This window comes from Schistocerca cancellata, chromosome 2 (assembly GCF_023864275.1).
Source record: "Schistocerca cancellata isolate TAMUIC-IGC-003103 chromosome 2, iqSchCanc2.1, whole genome shotgun sequence".
Classification (NCBI taxonomy): Eukaryota; Metazoa; Arthropoda; class Insecta; order Orthoptera; family Acrididae; genus Schistocerca; species Schistocerca cancellata.
Window position 1 is genome coordinate 580,909,359 of NC_064627.1, and position 22,940 is coordinate 580,932,298.

General features: G+C 40.7%; 1 protein-coding gene across 1 annotated transcript in view; it reads left to right on the forward strand.

Moving 5' to 3' along the window:
* The first annotated feature begins 310 nt into the window (after positions 1–310).
* LOC126162192 (uncharacterized) overlaps positions 311–22,940 on the forward strand; it is a 112,292-nt gene continuing 89,662 nt past the window's right edge. The window contains exons 1-2 of the mRNA XM_049918520.1: positions 311–649; positions 785–894. Coding sequence (XP_049774477.1) covers positions 599–649; positions 785–894 — 161 coding nt within the window. The 5' untranslated portion in view covers positions 311–598. The remainder of the gene's footprint in view (positions 650–784; positions 895–22,940) is intronic.

Consider the following 22,940-nt stretch of genomic DNA (forward strand, 5'->3'; position numbering starts at 1 on the left):
AAGTACAATTCTAAAAGTTGTTAGACCATTATTAAGTCATGTCTATTAAGGCAGTCCAAAGCCTGTTGGACTGCTTTAACAGACGTGGCTTAGTAATGGAACAACAACTTTTAGCGTTGGACTTATTATTATATATTTTAAAAAAATCAATAAAAATAAAAACCTGATAAATTATTTTTTCCTTCTTCCCTCTTTTTACCGAGAAAGTGCGATGCAGTACTCTCAGGAGACACCGACTCTTAAAAATATCTGTGGACGTCGTGTTGTATTAGGGAATATCTTTGACAATTTGTATAATGGTCGTCTGCTGGCGTAGTGTGAAAATGTTATCATGTGGGCTCAAGTAATAGATATTTAATGAAATAAATTTTGCAATGCGATTCGTTTGCTATTGATGACACATTAGGGACTAATATGCAAAAATATTGGCTGGCTGCTCTTCTGTATTTGAAACCGATTGGCGGAGTCTGACAGATACTGCTGGACATGTACGTCTTTCGAGTAATGACTGACAGATGTCAAGGGAAGCGCGTCTTTGAAAGACCGAAATGAGAAGCGAATGAAGTGATTTTTCTGAACAGAATATTTGTGCTACACCATGGCGGGGCTGTTCGGTTATGGCCGTGAAGCAATAAGAGTGAAAGTGACGGTACGGCTGTTCATTATTAGGGCAATCCATATTTTGTCAGCGAACAATACGATCATTTGAGTTGCCAATACGAATGTGTAATATTTATTGCATGTTTTTATTTCACATTCGCTTACGTAAAGTAATCTATTTCAGAAATGTGAAGGAGTCATGCCCAGGGAACACAGGAAATTTAGTGTTGATCCCCAAATAACGTCATTTGAAGTACTTCAGAGTATCTTGGCGAAAGCATTTGATATTAAAGGGTAAGCGAGCTTTGCAGTGCGGGCCGCATAGTGAAATAGTTGTAATTTAACTTCAGCATTCTTAAATACGATCGCTTTTTACCAACTTCATGCGAGGTACATGGGCAGATTCTAGTAAAGCTTTTCATCACTGCATAATGTGTCCCTACAATAAGTTGTTTATTTTCCCACATTTAATTAGTTAACGTACTACTTGTTTTGACAAGAAATGTAAGACATTCAGGAGACATTTATTTAATGTGAAGCCCCAGAGAAAATAATTCTCTAGGGAGAAACCATTATTCAAATGAATCGTTAGCCTAACTGAAATGGGTTTTAGACTTTCATGTACACATCAGTACAGAAGTTATCAAAGTTGAATTAGTGTACATACATACTTTGCAAAGCACTGTGCAATAGTATTGGACACGTCAGTTTTAGATGACATATAAACACAAACAATTCTATGAATATATTAATAAAATGAATGATAATCTTAATATAAATATCAAAAACTGATGATACATGCAAAGATTTTTTAGCTCTTTACATGAAGTTACTCAAATATATCTCAATAGAAGGCATGCTTGTTTGTTGTGGTCTTCAGTCCGAACACTGGTTTGACACAGCTCTCTGTGCTATTTTATCCTGTGGTAGACTCTTCATCTCCAAATGACTAATGCAACGTACTATCTTTCAAAACTGATTGCTGTATTCATCTCTTTGTCTCATTTTACAATTTTTGTCACCTACGCTTCCCTGTAGTACTAAACTAGTGATTCCCTGATATCTTAGAATGTGTCATATCAACTGAGCCCTTCTTATGGTCAAGCTATGCCTCAAATGTCATTTTTCCCAAGTTGCGTTCAGTGCTTCCTCATTTGTTATGTAATGTATGTGTCTAATCTTCAGAATTCCTCTGTAGCACTGCATTTCAAAAGCTTCTATTCCCCTTTTGTCTAAGCTGTTTGTTGTTCACATTTCACTTCCGTATGAGGCTACACCCCAAATACCTCCAAAAAAAGACTTCCTGTTGCCTAAAGCTATGTTTCACATTAACAGATTTCTGTGATATGTTTTTCTTTCCATTGCCGGTACATTTTATATACCCTCTAATTTTACTGGCAAAATAACTCTCTCGTGATCTAAGCCAATTGCTTCAGCATCACCTGATTTAATTTGCTTCCATTCCATTCCCCTGGTTTTGCTTGTTTTGATGTTCGTGTTATATCCTCATTTCAAGACATTAACCATTCCATCCAACTACTCTTCAAAGTCCTTTGCTGTTTCTGGCAGAACTGCAAAGTCATTGGCAAACATCAGTGGTTTTATTCATTCTCCCTGAACTTAAATTCCTTCTCTAAATTTTTCTTCGGTTTCCTTCACTGCATATTCATCGTACAGATTGAGTAACATTGAGGATAGGCAACAACCCTATCTCACTCCCCTCACAACCACCACTCCCCTTTCATGCTCCTTGACTCTTATAACTGCAGCAGGTTTCTGTACAAATTGTAAATAGCCTTTGATGGTAAATTAACTGTGGCACCTTGTATTTTATCACTAATATGCTCAAAATTTCTATGAATTTAGTTCAATCAGCATTGTCAAAAGCTTCTCCTGGCTCCACAGGTGCTATAAATGTAGGTTTTTCTTCAACCTGTCTCCTGAGATAAAACTCTGGGGCAATACTGATTCACATTTCATACCTATCCCTGGAACCCAAATTGATCTGTCCTGGGATTAGGTTCAACCCATTTTCTGTTCAGTAAATTCATGTCAAAATTTTGCAATCATGACATTTTACACTGGCATTTTGGCAATTTTCACATCTGTCAGTGTGCTTATTTATCTTAAGGTAACTACTTTAAAACAGTGATTACACAGAGATGAATTATCACAGGATAAAGTGAATTGTTACAATCTGCAACAATTCCAGATTTTTGAACTCATTATGTTTGAACACACCACTTTAATGTTTAGCTTCATGATATTCTTTAACATGATATGGACAAAATTTTGCTAAATGACATTTGAATTTCGTTCCGGAAATATCAATGTTTTCTGCCATCTTTATAGGGTGGCAAACAATGTATAGAAGTCTTCTTGCATTTACAGGCTCTTTATCAGTCAATAATGAGCCAGTTTCCTGAAATTTGATGATAATTCTTACTTCTTGGGTTTTAATCATGGATATACCTGATTCAAAGGCAAAGAGTTTGGGGGCAATATGCCTTTGAATATGTCTGCTTGTGTCTGTATATGTGTGGATGGATATGTGTGTGTGTGCGCGAGTGTATACCCGTCCTTTTTTCCCCCTAAGATAAGTCTCTCCGCTCCCGGGATTGGAATGACTCCTTACCCTCTCGCTTAAAACCCACATCCTTTCGTCTTTCCCTCTCCTTCCCTCTTTCCTGACGAAGCAACTGTTGGTTGCGAAAGCTAGAATTTTGTGTGTATGTTTGTGTTTGTTTGTGTGTCTATCGACGTGCCAGCGCTTTCGTTTGGTAAGTCACATCATCTTTGTTTTTAGATATATTTTTCCCTCGTGGAATGTTTCCCTCTATTATATTCATATATTTGGTTTGATTAACATTTATAAAAATATTATTTTCACTGAAGTAATTGTTTCCAATTTTCATATTTAGAGAAGACTTTAGTTGTCTGTTGAACACTGTTGATGATAAATGAAATGTCATTTGCAAACATGACAAAATAACTGTACCATCCAGTACCAGTGACATCATCAAGATGATGGTCACTGCCATTCCAGCCTCATGCAATATGCCTACCATGACGCCGTGCATTCAGGATCGGAACAGACGAAGACAGTCCCATTATACAAAATATAATGAAAGTGATTCTAATAACTACATGGAACTAACAGGAATTGGCAGATTCAGGGCAAGAACAATGCAAATTTAAAACAATGTATTCACAAAATTAGTGGCAGAAGTTTCACTTGAGCCATATAGTTCAGACGAAGACCACAATACCACGAAACCTTAATTTGTTCCAAAACTTGATATCAAAAACATCACTTGACCTACCCAGTTCAAGTGAAGTCCATGTAATCACAACTTGCTTCAAAAACCAAACAATAGTCTAGAAAACTTCACTTGCCCTCAGATAGAACAAAGTCCACAGTACCCAGAAACAACTCCTCATTGCAAGAACTGGTACTGAAATCTTCACTCCACCTAAACAGCTAGAACAAACTCCAAGCTTGCTGAACTATTATCAAAGATCTCACTGAATCAAACAAGACCATGATAGCAATAAACCGAAACTCACTGATCTATCAATAATTGAAAATCTAACTTGATCAAAATAACTAGAACAATCTCCACTACCTACATCAACCTTTATTTTAACAATAATGAAAATGCCTCGGTGGAGCAATACATGAAATAAGGCAAGGGCAATCACTCACCTGTAGTGGATTGATGTGCAGAGCACAGTAACTCATAATAGAAAACAGCATTCATGCTAGTTTTTGAGCTCTAGCTTTTTTTCCAGCAGTAGTACACACATGAACACATGCAATCAAATACACCAAAACACACACACTCATGGGTGTGGCAAGACAGTCTTGACAAGGCTATGGAAGTGTGCATTTGGGTGTATGTAGTTGTGTGTGTGGATGTGTGTACTGTCGCTGGAAAAATAGCTAGTGCTGGAAAGTTAGTGTAATTGCTGTTTTCTGTTGTTTGTTATTGTGCTCCACACATCGATCTGCTGTAGTTGAATGGTTGTCTTTCTCCTTTTTACACATTAATCTTAAATTTATTTGTCATTCACAGCAACTAATAACACAACATACAAATTCATAAAAAAAAGTTCCATTGACTTAAATTTCCATGTAGAAACAAAACAATCATGCACATTAAGCACAATTACCATAGTTCTTACAAAAAACATAAACCTACATACCAACCGGAATCAAAAATTGTCATGATGGTGGTACAGTGCCTGATCTGAAGGCAACAACTTTGGTTAGCTTCATAAATTCCCTGGAAACATGTTACATGACATATTTGAACACCAGACCATATAACTTCTGTATTTTTATGTACTACAAAACATAAAAGATTTGTGTAGGAGGCTAATGTTTTGCTAAGGGCTTCCCATGTCTTATTTATCTTTCCTGTTAAGTATATGTCACTCCAGTCTTCAGAATACAATAATCTTTGTAGCTGTTTGGGTTTGTTGGTTTTGTTTGTTGCATTCTTTAAAGATTTTTTTCTGAGCTTTTTATCTTGTCTGATAGTTCAGTTAATACCTGTTAGTGAGCTGCATTGGCTGAATTTAAGACCTGTACTTTTTGTCTGTGATGTGGTGTATTGGTCATTACATGATCTTGTCCATTATAATTATCCGGGCTGTTATGCCGTGGTCGGTTGATGAATTCTGTGGTGATTCCCAACGTTTCGTCTCCGACTGCGGGAGACATCTTCAAGGGGGTCCTTAGCTTGATGGAAGGTCCAACACACACACTGGCTCACTACTGACTGCCGCTAAATTCCGTGTCCGCGCGCCCCCGCGCCGCGGCGTGACGTCACGTGTTTTGAAAACGTCAGTGCAATTGGCCGCTGTCCGTCGCCGTCGATCGCCGTTGCCATCACCCAGTAGTGGACGAGTGGTACACATCTTCTTTAACACCGGCATCCATATACCGTTTAATTTGACGCCCTCCTCCTTTCGGTTGAAATTATTTGGGTGTTTAGCGATTTCGATTGCCTCCCTGTAGAGCCTTTCGTAGTATCCGCTCGTGGCCGCTAGTACTTGCGTCTCCTCGAAACGAATATTGTGGTTCCCTGGCTGGAAAGCATGCTCCGCAACAGCTGATCGTTCCGTTTCTCCTCTTCTACAATTTCCCTTGTGCTCTTCCAAACGTGTAGAAACAGTTCTTTTGGTGGTACCGACATAAACATCACCACAGCTGCATGGGATCCTATACACTCCAGATTTTTCCAATGGTTTGCGAGCGTCCTTGGCAGGCCTAAGGTATTCCTGTATCTTCTTGGTGGGCTTGTAAATTACGGTAATATTCCGCTTCGTCAAGATCCTCCCTATTCTTTCCGTTACATTTTTAACGAACGGCAGGAAAACCTTAGATTTTGCAGTAGCCTGTACGTCAGTATGATTTCTGCGTGGCTGCCTCAACACACGTTTTATTTCGGCGGACAAATATCCGTTCTTCGTTAGTGCATTGTGGAGATGTTCCATCTCAGCATCGAGCAAGTCAGGTTCACAAATCTTTCTAGCTCTGTCCGCTAACGTCTTGATAACACCCCGCTTCTGTTGTGGGTGGTGGTTCGAATCCCGGTGCAAATAACGGTCCGTGTGCGTGGGTTTGCAGTACACTGAGTGGCCCAAACTACCATTTTCGGTTCTAAACACAAGCACATCGAGGAAATGTAGTTTGCCGTCTACCTCCTCCTCCATTGTAAACTGAATTCTTGAGTTTATACTGTTCAGATGTTCGTGGAACCGGCTTAGTTCCTCCCTACCATGTCTCCACAACACAAACGTGTCATCCACGTATCGGAACCATACATTTGGTTTCTTGCTGGCAGTACCTAAGGCCTGTTCTTCGAATTTCTCCATAAAGAAGTTTGCAATTACGGGACTTAGGGGGCTTCCCATAGCCACGCCATCCGTTTGCTCATAAAACTGTTCATTCCACTTGAAGTATGTGGTCGTCAAACAACACTTAAACAGCTCTAAAATATCGGCAGGAAAAATTCGATCCAGCTGTTCCAATACATCATTAAGTGGAACCATGGTAAACAGTGATACCACATCGAAGCTGACCAATATGTCCTCCGGCTGGACCACTATGCCATTCAATCTGCTGATGAAATGTGTCGAATTCTTTATATAAGAGTCCGAACGGCCCACATGTGGTTTTAACAGCGTAGTCAAAAACTTGGCTAACGAGTAGGTGGGCGAACCAATGGCACTTAGTATCGGTCTTAACGGAACATTTTCTTTATGAATTTTGGGCAATCCGTAAAGCCTCGGTGGTAGCGCAACCGAACTGCAGAGACCTTTCCGTACACTCTCTTCAATGGAGGACTTTTTTATTAACCGCGACACAGTTCTGAGAACGTTGTTAGTGGGGTCCTTATTCAGCTTCCTATATGCTTGCGGATCCAGTAGATCCGTAATTTTTCTCTGATAGTCGGCCACATCCATAACCACCGTTGCGCTTCCTTTGTCAGCTGGGAGAACCAAAATACTATCGTCGTCATAACAGCCCGGATAATTATAATGGACATGATATTTCCGGCCGTGAAAGTTTACATTTTAGTATTACATGATCTGTTAATGTTTTATTTTTTTTATTGCGCAGTTTGGAGCTATTTTTACTGCTAGATTAGAATCATAATTGTTGATTAGGTAATTGCATCTCCTTGGATAACAGTGGTCTTTCAGTGTGTTAATATTTATATCAACTGCTACTGTTTTACCTGACTCATAATGATCTGCATAGCCCTAATATCATTTTCCCCCTGTGAACATTGTATTGCTGCTGATTCAAATAACATTTATAAACAGTTGTCCACTGAGCATGGAATGTAATACTTCGTTTCATTGCATAAATTTTACTGTAACTTCTCCACCTATATGTTCAGTCATACAGAAGTAAGCAAATTTTTTATAGTTCTGTAGTAAACACTAATTTCATTTTCTTTTAACCCATGTTCTGTCACAAGAAAAGCGTGTGCTAGTTCTGCTGCTACTGGAACTTTCCTTTCTTCTAGTTTACTTGATGTGTACTGTACATTCTTGTGTAAAATTCTTATTATGGAAACATCTATATCTAAATTTTATATTTCACCTTTTTCCCCAGATACTGGTACAGAAAAAAAAAACGCTGTCCTTCAGATGTCTTAGTTCTTTCTACTCTCCCCAATTTTTATTGTGGCGACAATGTTTCTTCTGGTAGGGTCATTGGCATGTCTTCTTGTTCTACAAGGCAGAGTGAAGTATCTTTGTTTTTCTTCGGCCTGAATCTGTGAGGATTCTTTTTCTGGAGGACACAATGGTGTTGTTTCTTCCTTTTCTGTAAGGCACATCAATGTTTCTTCTTCTAGTTCTTTGTCATTAATCTGTGATGGTCCTGCTTTTCCTGGAGATAGTGATATCACTACTTCTTCTTTCATTGTTGACAGTTGTATTGGTCTGTGAATTTATCTCAAGCAGTTAATATCTTTTAGTATTTCTGTGTATATAATTGTTTTGTCAAAATTCTTCCTCTGCAGGCCATTTTTCAGGAAATGTTCTCTCATTGAACTCATAGCTTCAGTAAATATTACATTTTGCAAATATTTACATTACATCTTGAATTTTCTAGTTGTGCTGATAATTGCTATATTTATTACATGTGAGGCTTCATTTAGATTGTGTCTCTGTGGAGTGCTTTCACCGAATCACCTGAATGTGGGATTCTGTCTAAAATTTATGTTAAACCACTGGTTGTATTGTTACTTTCAATCCTATATATGTCATTTTGTCTGTCAGTAATAACACATTTTCACCCCAAAGCACCCTAATTAAGTTATCCTTTATCCAGACATGGAGATCAACCTCCCGCAGTGGCGGCCACGATGTGGGCATACTATGGCTGCCCTCATTCAGTCACTCTTTCCCGAGCTCCAGCACTTCCCTTTACCACCTCTTTTCTCTGCTCATGCACAGACCCTTCCATGGTGCGTCTCTCGGCCACAACTATATTGATCTCTCCATCTATTCGAAGGATTCTGTCCCTCCGGAGGCCCTTCACCACCAATTCTACTGTCTCCTCAGTTCATTCCCGTTTGCTGGTCACACTAGTTATGCTTACACCTATGCGAGACACATGGAACATCGTTCCTTGCCAGATGGCTGTAGTGTTTGTACTGCAGGATTGGTAGCCATCTTGTGTGCCCTGAACCATGTCCGCTTCTGCTCATGACTGTCCTTCACTATCTGTTGTGACTCCTTGAGCAGCTTGCAGCTATCGGCCAGTGCTTCCCTTGCTACTCATTGGTCATAGCTGTCAAGGACTCCCTTTCTCTCCTTGATCAACATGGATGCTCATTGGTTTTAATTTGGACCCCAGGCCATGTTGGGATCCCTGGCAATGAACTTGCCAATCAACTGGCTAAATTGGCTACTCACAGGCCATCTCTTGCTATTGGCATTCTGGAAATAGACCTTCGCTTTGCATTATGTTGTCAGTTTTTGGGACTTTGGAATGAAGAATGGCACACTCTTTCTTCGCCGAAGTTCTGGGCAATAAAGGATTCTACAACTATGTGGCGGTCCTCCTTACGGGCCTCTTGTAAGGCCTCTGTCGTCCTTTGCTGGCTCCGTATCGGCCATACTTGGCTGATTCACGGTTATTTCCTCCGTCTTGGGGAACCCCCTCTCTGTCGTTGTGGATCAATGTTGACTGTGGTTCACCTCTCACTGGACTGTCCCAACTTAGCCACCCTGCGACGAACTTCTAGCTTTCCTGACTCACTACCCTTGGCATTAGCTGACAATGCCTCAGCAGCTGATCTAGTTTTATGATTTCTTTGTGATGCGGGTTTTTATCGCTTTATTTAAGGGTGGGACCTTCAACCTGATCAGTGGGTGGTGTGGATGGCAGGCTGTCTTGCTCCCCCCTCTGCCCCGTTTGGACTGGCTTCGACTGGGCTTGGTAGTTCACACCCCTGCCCTCTGCCTTCCCACTCCTTTTATGGGGTCTGTTTTATCTTGAGTGTCTGTCTTGTCTACCTATGCTTCTTCCTTCATGCCCCTGTCATTAGTCACTTTCTTTCCCTCCTCTCTTCTTCTGCCTTCTTCCTTCCTTCTCTGTCAATAGTTTGGAATTTTATGGCCATTGTATTTCTCTCTTATAGTGTGAGGTTTTATAAGTTTTAGTTATTCCAAGGTCAGGGGGACTGATGACCACGTAGTTTGGTCCCTTTCTCCAATCCAACCAACCAACCAACCAAAAACACATTTTGAACCCTTTTTAAATTGAAGTCTCCCACTTTTGAGCACTTCACATAGAGGGCAACAGGCCTGAATTTTATTTGTTTGTTTGTCATACAACCTGCTGACCTGCTGTCTGAAAATGTGTAAATTTCTCACTTATTATTTTTCATATTTAATGACTCACTTTGCAAGTACTTAGGTATATTCTTGCAACTTCAAAAGACTTCATGCTGTTGGAAATTATTTTTACTTGTTTGGGTGCAGCTTAAACAGTTGTTAGTATCTAAGATTTGGTTGGTATTTAGAGTTCAAATTTTTTCCGGTTGTGTTTTGGGTACGGGGATAGGAAGAATAACTGCTTAGATGCAAGTCTGTTATAATTAGCTAACCTTTGGTTTTACAGTGCCTGTGAAAGTGCTGCATGTGGTGTTGAAGTATATTCCCAGACTTTTAACATATAAGAGTTCTTCAAACTTTGCCAGTAGCCATTTTCAGGATAACTTGAATAAGTCTTCAAACGTCTTATAATTCATATTGTTGAGCATTTCTCTGTTGCTTGCATGTGAGTCATACAAACCTGTCACCATTCATGCTTCTTTTATGTTCAATACCTCCAGTTATTTTATATGGGTCCATTATCCATAATACTCTAAGATGGGATAAACAACTGTTTTGTAAGCTGTCTCCTATGTAGACAGACGCATTTTCCCAAGTCTCCTGCCAATGGACCAAAGTCTGTCACCTGCTTTGGCTGCAACTGAGCCTGTGTGATTGTTCCATTTCATATCCTCACAGATTGTTACAAACAGGTATTTGTGTTAGTGACTGATTCCAAGTGTGTTTTGGGGATATTTTAGTCCTAGGATACTACTTTAGCGCATTTTTTAAAGTGCAGAATTTTTTATTTCTCTTTGTAGACTGACTGCATCTTCCTAGTGTCTTGCAATAAACTGAAGTGTGCTATCTGCTTTACCTGGAATTGCGCTTATGTTATCATTCCATTTCCTATTCCTAAAAATTGTCACACACAGGGAGAGATCCATATTTTGTGATGTATGGCAGCATGTGTTGGTTTCAATTAGAACATTGCGCATCTTACAGTAATCCATGCTTGTAACTCTTTTCAGAAGGATAATATTTTGTGGTTCATCCCCAAGTACTTTTTGATTGTAAATAGGACTGGGAAAAATAATGTTTTTCGTTAATGGCAGTATTTTGAAAAGGCTAGTTGCTACTCGTATAGCGAAGAGGCTGAGGCACAAAACACACACACACACACACACACACACACACACACACACACACACACACAAAAACCACATTCCCGGCAGCCAGAGACTGTGGTTTTGTTTGCTTGTGTGTGTTGTCTAATTCCGATGATGACGATGTTGGCTGAAAGATAACTTGTTTGACAGTCTTTTTGTTGCGCCTATCTGTGACACAACATCTCTGCAATATGGTGAGTAGCAACTATACTTTTCACCATGCTGTCAATATTCCATCCTGGATTTTCCATTGTAAGATTTTTATTAGCTCTGTATCCATGTGCCACATGGGTATAGAAACAGAGAAATAAGTGTGTTTACCATCTAATGTACAACCAGCATTTTTCATATCTTGCCACCTCTGTTTGTGAAAGGAGTGAGAGTTTACTCTGAACTTGATGACACACAGATAGGCATATTGATTTCTGTTATAGTGGATAGAGAAATGAAGAGTGATTTTTATGTAAATGCTGAATTTACAAATGTTGCCCACCACTTGCTCTTAATTTTCATTGGATCATAAGACAGTCAGTTGTTCCATTTTCTACCAGATTATAATTCATATTTAGTTTCTTTTGATTTTTTCTTTGGTTTCTATCCAAGAACAATGTCACTTGGTTTGCTGCATGATGGAGTGTTTCCTCATTTGTGTTTCTGTTTAGTTTTTGTTTACCCATTATTAAAACAAATTCATCTGGCAACCATCCACCCAACATAATACTAAAAATTATCAACAAAAAGTTAAAAAAAACTTTTCTTAATAAAATCTTTTAATAGTTAAAATTGCAAGTAAATAATGTTAAGTGATTTAATTTTATTTACTTGTGATTTTGACTGATAAGAGTTTTAATGATTTTCTGTTTGTAAAATATTAGATTGCTTGTCTTCATCCTATTAGGAACTAACAAAAGATATCAGGATTTTATTCTTGCCACCATCCAAGAAGACCTCACATCAGAACCAATCTGTACATACAGTGCTGTCTGATGCAACATTTACCATAGGCCAACATCTCTCTGTTTCTATATTATCAATTTAATTCGTTGTTAAAATGTCTGATATAGTTTTGTTGTGATGTAGTTACTGCATTTGTGCATTTCTCATCTTCATTTCACCTAGATGTTTGTTCAGTACTTTATTAGTCTTTTCTGACTTTTTTCTGTCAGTTTTGATAGTGATGGCAGGACACAAGCATATCCATGATATTTTCTACCTTAAACATTGTCATACTTCACCAGATGCACAATGCTTATGTCAAGTACCATGAAAAACGATCAGATTGAAACAGTTTTTTGTGCTTAATATGGGAGCTGGCTATCAAGATCAAGATACAATGTAATGGGTGATAATGGCATAGTGTAATGTGTGATAAGTGTTGCTTAAAAAAGAGTAGTATTTTATTGCAATGGTGGAAGCAATAATCATTTAAAAATTCAATTTTTTCTATGAATTATTTTTGGTATTGCTGAAACCGTACTTAACTTTTGATGTTTTTACACCAGGGGTAATTTAAGGACCTTTATGCGAGATTGCAACTCAAAACAATTCAATTGGAAATAACTGATGGAACTAATTAATATTATGTGATTCCACTGTGACAGTTTGAGTCATTCAAGGGAAGTCTACTGACAGCATTGCGGAAGTACCCACATCGTGCAATAGTAGTTGGAGGTATCTTTAACTTACTGAGTGTAGGCTGGAATGTGTGTGGATTCACTGCAGATGGTACAATCAGTTTGTCTTTCGTAGTACTTCTGAACACATTTTCTGAGAACTGTCATAAACAACTAGTTACACAAACCACACTCAATGGAAACATTTTAGAACTTATAGCTACAAAATGGTCTGGCCTTATTAACAGTGACAGTATAGAAACAAAGATTAATGATCCTAATGTTGTCATAGCAGCAATGGCTACTAAATTAATAAATCCATCAAAGACATCAGAGAGCATCTATGCTAGAAAAAGCAGATAAGCAGTTGTTAGTACCCCACTTCCATAACGTATGGGCATCAGTTAGCTCGAGTATGATGGGCTTAAAAGGATATGACCAAAGTTTAAAACGATTGTGAATTGCGCTCTGGAGACTTGTATGCTAAGTAACCAGATTAAGAATGGAAAGGACTCTCCATGGTTTAATAATCCAATTGAGAAAATTCTACGGAAGTGGACTGTTGCACTCTTGGTTCAAAAAAAAGCATGCAAATATTGACAGGCCAAAGTTAGTAGAAATTTGTGCATCCTTAAGAACTTCAATGCATGAAGAATGCAACAATTTTTCTACTGTCATGCATTAGTCAAAAATTGTGCACAGAACTCAGAAAATTCTGGTTGTATTTAAGATCATGAAGCGGGTTGAAGGCTTCTATCCAGTCACTAGTTGACCAGTCTAGGGTGGCAATAGAAGATATCAATAGATAAGCTGAAATCTTAAAATTCCTATTTAAAAAATCATACATGCAAGAGGATCATACAAATGTACTGTCATTTGACTGTTGTGCAGGTTTCCACATGGAGGTCATAGAAATTGGCATCCAAGGTGCAGTGAAACAACTGAAAGAATTGAAAACAAATAAGTCATCAGGTCCAGATGGAATTCCAGTTCGATTTTATAGGGAGTACTCTGCAGCATTGGCCCCTAAATTAGCCTGCATTCATTGTGAATTTCTTGCCCAGCAAAAAGTCCCAAGTGAATGGAAGAGAACAGGTGACCCCGTATTTAAGAAAGCTACACGACTGGCCATTAAAATTGCTACACCAAGAAGAAATGCAGATGATAAACGGGTATTCATTGGACAAATATACTAGAACTGACGTCATTACATTTTCACACAATTTGGGTTCAAAGATCTTGAGAAATCAGTATCCAGAACAACCACCTCTGGCTGTAATAATGGCCTTGATATGCCTGGGCATTGAGTCAAACAGAGCTTGGATGGCATGTACAGGTACAGCTGCCCATGCAGCTTCATCACGATACCACAGTTCATCAAGAGTGGTGACTGGCGTATTGTGACGAGCCAGTTGCTTGACCACCATTGACCAGACGTTTTCAGTTGGTGAGAGATCTGGAGAATGTGCTGGCCAGGGCAGCAGTCGAACATTTTATGTATCCAGAAAGGCCCATGCAGGACCTGCACCATGTGGTCGTGCATTATCCTGCTGAAATGTAGGGTTTCACAGGGATCGAATGAAGGGTAGAGCCACGGGTCATAACACATCTGAAATGTAATGTCTACTGTTCAAAGTGCCGTCAATGCGAACAAGAGGTGACCGAGACATGTAACCAATGGCACCCCATACCATCACGCCGGGTGATAAGCCAGTATGGCGATGACGATTACACGCTTCCAATGTGCGTTCACCGCAATGTCGCCAAACACAGATGCGACCATGATGATGCTGTAAACAGAACCTGGATTCATCCGAAAAAATGAAGTTTTGCCATTCGTGCACCCAGGTTCGTCGTTGATCACACCATCGCAGGTGCTCCTGTCTGTGATGCAGCGTTGAGGGTAACCGCAGCCACGGTCTCCGAGCTGATAGTCCGTGCTGCTGCAAACGTCGTCAACCTGTTTGTGCAGATGGTTGTTGTCTTGAAAATGTCCCCATCTGTTGACGCAGGGATCGAGATGTGGCTGCATGATCCGTTACAGCCATGCGGATAAGATGCCTGTCATCTCGACTGCTAGATATGAGGCCGTTGGGATCCAGCACGGTGTTCTGTATTACCCTCCTGAACCCACCGATTCCATATTCTACTAACAGTCACTGGATCTCGACCAATGCAAGCGGCAATGTCGCGATACGATAAACCGCAATCGCGATAGGCTACAATCTGACCTTTATCAAAGTCGGAAACGTAATGGTACGCATTTCTCCTCCTTACACGAGGCATCACAATAATGTTTCACGTTGTAGGTGTGGCCACCGGCGCCAACCTTGCGTGAATGCTCTGAAAAGCTAATCATTTGCATATCACAGCATCTTCTTCATGTCAGTTAAATTTTGTGTCTGTAGCACGTAATCTTCGTGGTGCAGCAATTTTAATGGCCAGTAGTGTAAATGAAGTGACCCAAATAATTACAACCAATATCCTTAGCATCATTTTGCTGCAGAATTCCTGAACACATTCTGAGTCTGAATATAATAAATTTCTTCGATACAGAAAGGCTTCTGTCTAAAAATCAGCAAGGATTTAAAATCATCAGTCATGCGAAACTCAGCTTAACCTTTTCTCACATGGTATCCTACAAACAGATGGAGGGGAACTGGCAGATTTCACATTCCTAGATTTCTGGAAAGCATTTATGAGATCTATCGTACAGGATGAGCAGCAATGTATATCTGATTGTGGTGTGATGTACAGGAAGTGTCACCACTGAGTGACTGCAAAAGGCCACAAGATGACATAGACAAAATTTGTATTTGATGTGATGAATGGCAGCATGCAAATATAGAAAAATCTAAGTGAGTGCAAATGAGTATGGAAAACTGTCCTGTTATGTTCAAATATGGCATTAGTAGCATGCAGCTTTACACAGTCACTTTGATTAAATATCAAGGCATAATGTTGAAAAGTCGTATGAAATGGAATTGGCATGTCAGGTTGATAATAGAGGTGGTGAACCCTCGACTACATTTTATTCAGAGAATTTTATGGAAGTGTAGCCCATCCACGAAGGAGATGATGTATAGAAAGTTAGTGTGAGCCATTTTTGATTACTCTGAGTGTGTTTTCGATCCCCAACAGACCAGGAAGACATTGAAGCAATTCAAAGATGTACTGCTGGATTTGTTGCTGGTAGGTTCAGTGAGCATCCAAGTATTATGGAGATGGTTTGTGAACTCAAATGGGAGTCCCTAGAGGGAAGACAATGCTCTTTCCACAAGGCACTATAGCACAAATTTAGAGAACCAATTGCAGATTGATGCTACTGCTATCAACATATATATCGTGTAAGGACCATGAAGATAAGATGCAAGAAATTAGGGTTCATACGGATGCTTTTGGAGCGTTGTTTTTCCCTTGCTCTATTTCCGAGTGGAACAGGAAAGAAAATGCCTATTAGTGGTACAAGGTGCCCTCTCCCATGCACTGTTCTGTGGTTTGTGGTGTTTGTATGTAGGTAGGTGTAGACATGTTGTCTGAAACATAACCAAAGGACTGAAGGAAAATATATTGCCCAGAAGAGAAGATGAAATGAAACGTGAAAATTTCCAGAGAGCACCTTCATATGCACAAAGTTGTAAAATACTAGGGTAATTTGATAATTAATGCAACATCTTATTTTTCTCAGCCAGTTTTGGTTGAAAAGTGCAGAATTTGTTGTGGGACATTGTGGAATTTTTCTGCCTCAACACCTATAGTTTCACGAATTTCTAATAGGTGCCAGCACTTTATGTAACCTTCAAAATGGTGCCTGTAATGGAGGTGTGTTCTAAACAAAGAGCTGTCATTGAGCTGCTTCTGACAAAACCAGAGCATAATATATATTTGTAGGCACTTGTAGAAGTTTCATGGAGACCTGATAGGGAACAAAAGCACATTGAATCATTGGGCGAGGCATCTGTCATCATTGCAACAAGGTCATGCAAACCTGTCCGATCTCCTGCGTGCCAGCCAGGTGCACACAGCTGTGACTCCTGCAGTGTTGGAACTTGGGGACACTCTCATTTGAGGTGATTAACAGATGAGAATCAAACACATCACTGCACAACTGGATGATGTGGAGGTTATTGGTACAGTAAGACATTTTCTCAGACGTCAAGCAGTAGAGTGGTATCATGCAGGCAGACAGACCCTCCCATTAAGGTGATGTATGACTGTCACATTGAATATAGATTGTTGAAAAATAAGTTTTGTAGCCAAAAGAGTGGGGGAATAATACGGTGCATTGGAATCCTGAATAAAACCCACCGGCTTTTAGAAAAAAATGTTGCATTACTTATTGAGTGCCCTTTTTATATCCGTCAACACATCAAATAAACACAAACATACACACAAAATTCAAGCTTTCGCAACAAACTGTTGCCTCATCAGGAAAGAGGGAAGGAGAGGGAAAGACAAAAGGATGTGGGTTTTAAGGGAGAGGGTAAGGAGTCATTCCAGTCCCGGGAGCGGAAAGACTTACCTTAAGGGGAAAAAAGGACGGGTATACACTCGCACACACACACATATACAGACACAAGCAGACATATTTAAAGACAAAGAGTTTGGGCAGAGATGTCAGTCGAGGCAGAAGTGCAGAGGCAAAGATGTTGATGAATGACAGGTGAGGTATGAGTGGAGGAAATTTGAAATTAGCGGAGATTGAGGCCTGGTGGATAACGGGAAGAGAGGATATATTGAAGAGCAAGTTCCCATCTCCGGAGTTCGGATAGGTTGGTGTTAGTAGGAAGTATCCAGATAACCCGGACGGTGTAACACTGCGCCAAGATGTGCTGGTCGTGCACCAAGGCATGTTTAGCCACAGGGTGATCCTCATTACCAACAAACACTGTCTGCCTGTGTCCATTCATGCGAATGGACAGTTTGTTGCTGGTCATTCCCACATAGAATGCATCACAGTGTAGGCAGGTCAGTTGGTAGATCACGTGGGTGCTTTCACACGTGGCTCTGCCTTTGATTGTGTACACCTTCCGGGTTACAGGACTGGAGTAGGTGGTGGTGGGAGGGTGCATGGGACAGGTTTTACACCGGGGGCGGTTACAAGGGTAGGAGCCAGAGGGTAGGGAAGGTGGTTTGGGGATTTCATAGGGATGAACTAAGAGGTTACGAAGGTTAGGTGGACGGCGGAAAGACACTCTTGGTGGAGTGGGGAGGATTTCATGAAGGATGGATCTCATTTCAGGGCAGGATTTGAGGAAGTCGTATCCCTGCTGGAGAGCCACATTCAGAATCTGATCCAGTCCCGGAAAGTATCCTGTCACAAGTGGGGCACTTTTGTGGTTCTTCTGTGAGAGGTTCTGGGTTTGAGAGGATGAGGATGAGGAAGTGGCTCTGGTTATTTGCTTCTGTACCAGGTCGGGAGGGTAGTTGCGGGATGCGAAAGCTGTTGTCAGGTTGTTGGTGTAATGCTTCAGGGATTCCGGACTGGAGCAGATTCGTTTGCCACGAAGACCTAGGCTGTAGGGAAGGGACCGTTTGATGTGGAATGGGTGGCAGCTGTCGTAATGGAGGTACTGTTGCTTGTTGGTGGGTTTGATGTGGACGGACGTGTGAAGCTGGCCATTGGACAGGTGAAGGTCAACATCAAGGAAAGTGGCATGGGATTTGGAGTAGGACCAGGTGAATCTGATGGAACCAAAGGAGTTGAGGTTGGAGAGGAAATTCTGGAGTTCTTCTTCACTGTGAGTCCAGATCATGAAGATGTCATCAATAAATCTGTACCAAACTTTGGGTTGGCAGGCCTGGGTAACCAAGAAGGCTTCCTCTAAGCGACCCATGAATAGGTTGGCGTACGAGGGGGCCATCCTGGTACCCATGGCTGTTCCCTTTAATTGTTGGTATGTCTGGTTTTCAAAAGTGAAGAAGTTGTGGGTCAGGATGAAGCTGGCTAAGGTAATGAGGAAAGATGTTTTAGGTAGGGTGGCAGGTGATCGGCGTGAAAGGAAGTGCTCCATCGCAGCGAGGCCCTGGACGTGCGGGATATTTGTGTATAAGGAAGTGGCATCAATGGTTACAAGGATGGTTTCTGGGGGTAACGGATTGGGTAAGGATTCCAGGCGTTCGAGAAAGTGGTTGGTGTCTTTGATGAAGGATGGGAGACTGCATGTACTACCCTTGTAACCGCCCCCGGTGTAAAACCTGTCCCATGCACCCTCCCACCACCACCTACTCCAGTCCTGTAACCCGGAAGGTGTACACAATCAAAGGCAGAGCCACGTGTGAAAGCACCCACGTGATCTACCAACTGACCTGCCTACACTGTGATGCATTCTATGTGGGAATGACCAGCAACAAACTGTCCATTCGCATGAATGGACACAGGCAGACAGTGTTTGTTGGTAATGAGGATCACCCTGTGGCTAAACATGCCTTGGTGCACGACCAGCACATCTTGGCGCAGTGTTACACCGTCCGGGTTATCTGGATACTTCCTACTAACACCAACCTATCCGAACTCCGGAGATGGGAACTTGCTCTTCAATATATCCTCTCTTCCCGTTATCCACCAGGCCTCAATCTCCGCTAATTTCAAATTTCCTCCACTCATACCTCACCTGTCATTCATCAACATCTTTGCCTCTGCACTTCTGCCTCGACTGACATCTCTGCCCAAACTCTTTGGCTTTAAATATGTCTGCTTGTGTCTGTATATGTGTGGATGGATATGTGTGTGTGTGCGAGTGTATACCCGTCCTTTTTTCCCCTTAAGGTAAGTCTTTCCGCTCCCGGGACTGGAATGACTCCTTACCCTCTCCCTTAAAACCCACATCCTTTCGTCTTTCCCTCTCCTTCCCTCTTTCCTGATGAGGCAACAGTTTGTTGCGAAAGCTTGAATTTTGTGTGTATGTTTGTGTTCGTTTGTGTGTCTGTCGACCTGCCAGCACTTTCATTTGGTAAGTCACATCGTCTTTGTTTTTAGGTATATTTTTCCTTCGTGGAATGTTTCCTTCTATTATAAACACATCAAATAATTGTTACGTACAGATGACTGGACATATCAAAAATACCTAAAACCTTTTATTCTATAACTACAGAATTTTATCTTCACTGGCAAAAAAGAAAGGAAAAAAGAACTGTGCACCTTCTTTGTCTCTGTAAAACAATAACTTACACCATGCTTCGCACCCTTCCAACACCATGAGAAATGATTTTCTGTGCACACAATGTTTGTGATTTATATGAATGAAGTTTGAGGTATCTTATGTCTACACATTCTTTAAGTATATCATCAAGAGAGGGGCAAATAAAAAGATACGTGTCTTTCAATGAACTTTGTAGGTTTGTATCTTAAAATGCACAACTGAACAGTTTATCATGTGTGAAAACTGCAAACATGCTGACCCCACTGGAAACCCTGTGTTAAACAAATATTTCTTACTCAAACATTGAATACCATAATTACCATGTGTTATGGGAAGACTTTGGTCACGTGACTGCCATAAGTTAAACAGTGACCGTCACAAATGTATCCCTAAGTAGGTTCAAAAAGAGGTTGTCACATTATTAATATGGTGTGAGACAGAGTATTTAATAAGAGTGACTGTCACCCAAGAAGTAGTGTAGTAATAAATTGATATTACCCACCTTACATCTCACCTCACGAGTGTCTCATATTATGCCAACTGGACAGTGCTTGCTTACATAAGGAGCTATCAGAATTGACATGTGGCAGTGAGTTGGAGTGCAGGAATTACTTCATTAAAATGTGATGATTGGAGAGGCAGTTCATTATTGTACAGAAGATAGTAAATCCTAGAATTTGAGTGCAGATACTGCTGCTTCATTGAGAAGAAACCTTCACTCTTATTTATGTGTGTGCAGTTACAAGATCTAGCCACTAATTCCACCAATTCTCTGAACTGAAAAGAGAAAATATGTAAGCTGTTTCAAAGGCAGTAGCAAAAACTGTCTCATCGCCCTCATAATATTTGGTAAAGACTGTGGAATCTTCTCATCTGTTTTGGTATTAGTGTCCAAATGTCCAATGTGCAAACCCCTAAAATGACTTCTTTTATTGGTGTTGTTCCATTTCTACTGCTAATAAAGTGCAATGTGTTGTAAAACTTGATGATGGTTGACATGATCACTTTGAAGGTAATAGCGATCCGAAGTGCAAATTAAAGATAAGATTGTTTTGATTTCCTCATATGTTGCCAATGTACAATTCATGTAAGAACCATGAAATTAAGATAAAATAAATTAGGGCTCCTAGAGAGATATATAGATAGTTGTTTTTCCTGCCGGGGTGCCACAGGGATCGGTCCTGGGGCCCGTATTGTACAGTTTGTACACTGAGGACACTCCAACGGCCCCCCTGGTGCACACTGCGCAGTACGCGGACGACACAGCCTTCTACACAAGAAATGCGAACAAGGACCTGGTCATTCGTAGGCTACAAAGGGTTTTAGACGACACAGAAACCTGGGTCCGTCGCTGGCGCATCACCATCAATTCTGAGAAGACGCAGGCAATGCTGATTACCCGAAGGCTCGGAAGGCGCGAACCTCCTCAACGTCCCCCCCTCCACCTCCACCTAAATGGAACCCAACTCCCCTGGCGCAGAACCGCCAAGTACCTTGGCGTAACCTTGGACTCTCGTCTTACGTGGAAACCCCACATAGACGAGGTCCACTGGAAGGTCTGCCTATCCTGAACATAACCAGCTCCCTTCCCTGCCCAGTAGCAGTAAATGTATACCAGGCCCTGATCCGGCCGGTAATGGAGTATTCGTGCCCTGTCTGGGGATACGCGGCAAAGCAGCACCTGGACAAACTCCAGAGGCTGCAGAACCGCGCCCTCAGAAGGGCACTGCATCTACCTCTTGGATTCCCCACTGACGACCTGCACGCCGCAACGGAAATCCCACTCCTGTGAGAGCGTTTCCAGGATCCGGCAAGGGCCTTCTACGAAGGTTCCTCCAGATCTGGAAATGCACTCATCCACTCCCTAGGTCAGTATGACATGTCCCGCGATAAGCACAAGCGCCCTATGACGATCTTCGACGATTAAGTCGAAGAGAAAATCCCAATACCCAATCCCTAATCCAGTTGCTTCCCAAATAACACCTATCATCTCGCCTACCTCAGGCAAGTACCAGACACACTCACAACAATTCATCACATATCACAGACACCAAAAACATAAAGAAAAATCACACACACATGTACACAGGGGAGTAAAAGCCGAAAGGCTACAAACTCCCCCTCACACTTCCCCAAAGAGGGGAAAGTAAGAGATGAGAGCAGCAGCAGTTGTTTTTCCTTTCACCTATTTGCAAGTGTAACAGGAAAGGAAATTACTAGCATTGGTACATGGTACCCTTCACCACAACCGTACGGTGGCTTGCAGAGTATTTATGTAGATGTAAATCTGAACCTGATGTAAATTAAAGGTATTAATCATTGTTCTTTACTGAAATTGTACATTTGATATATCTCTGAGTAATAATAGTGAAATATATAATCTTTTATTTGTCTTATAAATGTTTACAACTATGAGGCTCATTTTAAAAATAAAGTATATGAATTGAACTGACCTTGCGGTCAAATGGTAAGTATAAACTCCCACAATTCAAAATATCGATTGATGCTGTGTGCAACATTAAATTCGGCATACAAAGCTGTCCCATAAGAAAAAGGTAGTGGAGGTCTTGTTGACAAAGATATTCAAAATATAAACTATATCAGATTATTTCATAAACAAGCCAATGCGTCGCTCTTTCTGATTATTTCAAATGTGGAGAGCAGTTGACACTCTGAAACCTGTCAATTTTTACTCCATGATGTCAGACTGACTAAGCTACAGATAGTGAATGATAAGCTTTATAGTTATTAGGGAACTTTTTATTGCTGTAATAGCTTCAATTAACATGGAATTGCCAGATATTTTGTTATCCATATGTTATATATTTGCACCCAAAACCCAAACTTCATACTGTTGCTGAAGACTGAAATGCATTCATTAAGACACCAAAACAACAAGGAAAAATACCCAAGTTTTTGAACGGACAATTTTGAAAGTTGCAATGCAATCCACAAAACAATCAGTGCTTCTACGGTGAAGCAGACCCAGATTTGATTGCTGATCCAGCACAGCAGTTTCATTCAGTGCTGTAATTCTTGGCTTTAAACTGCTTGCCTTACATATCAGATTT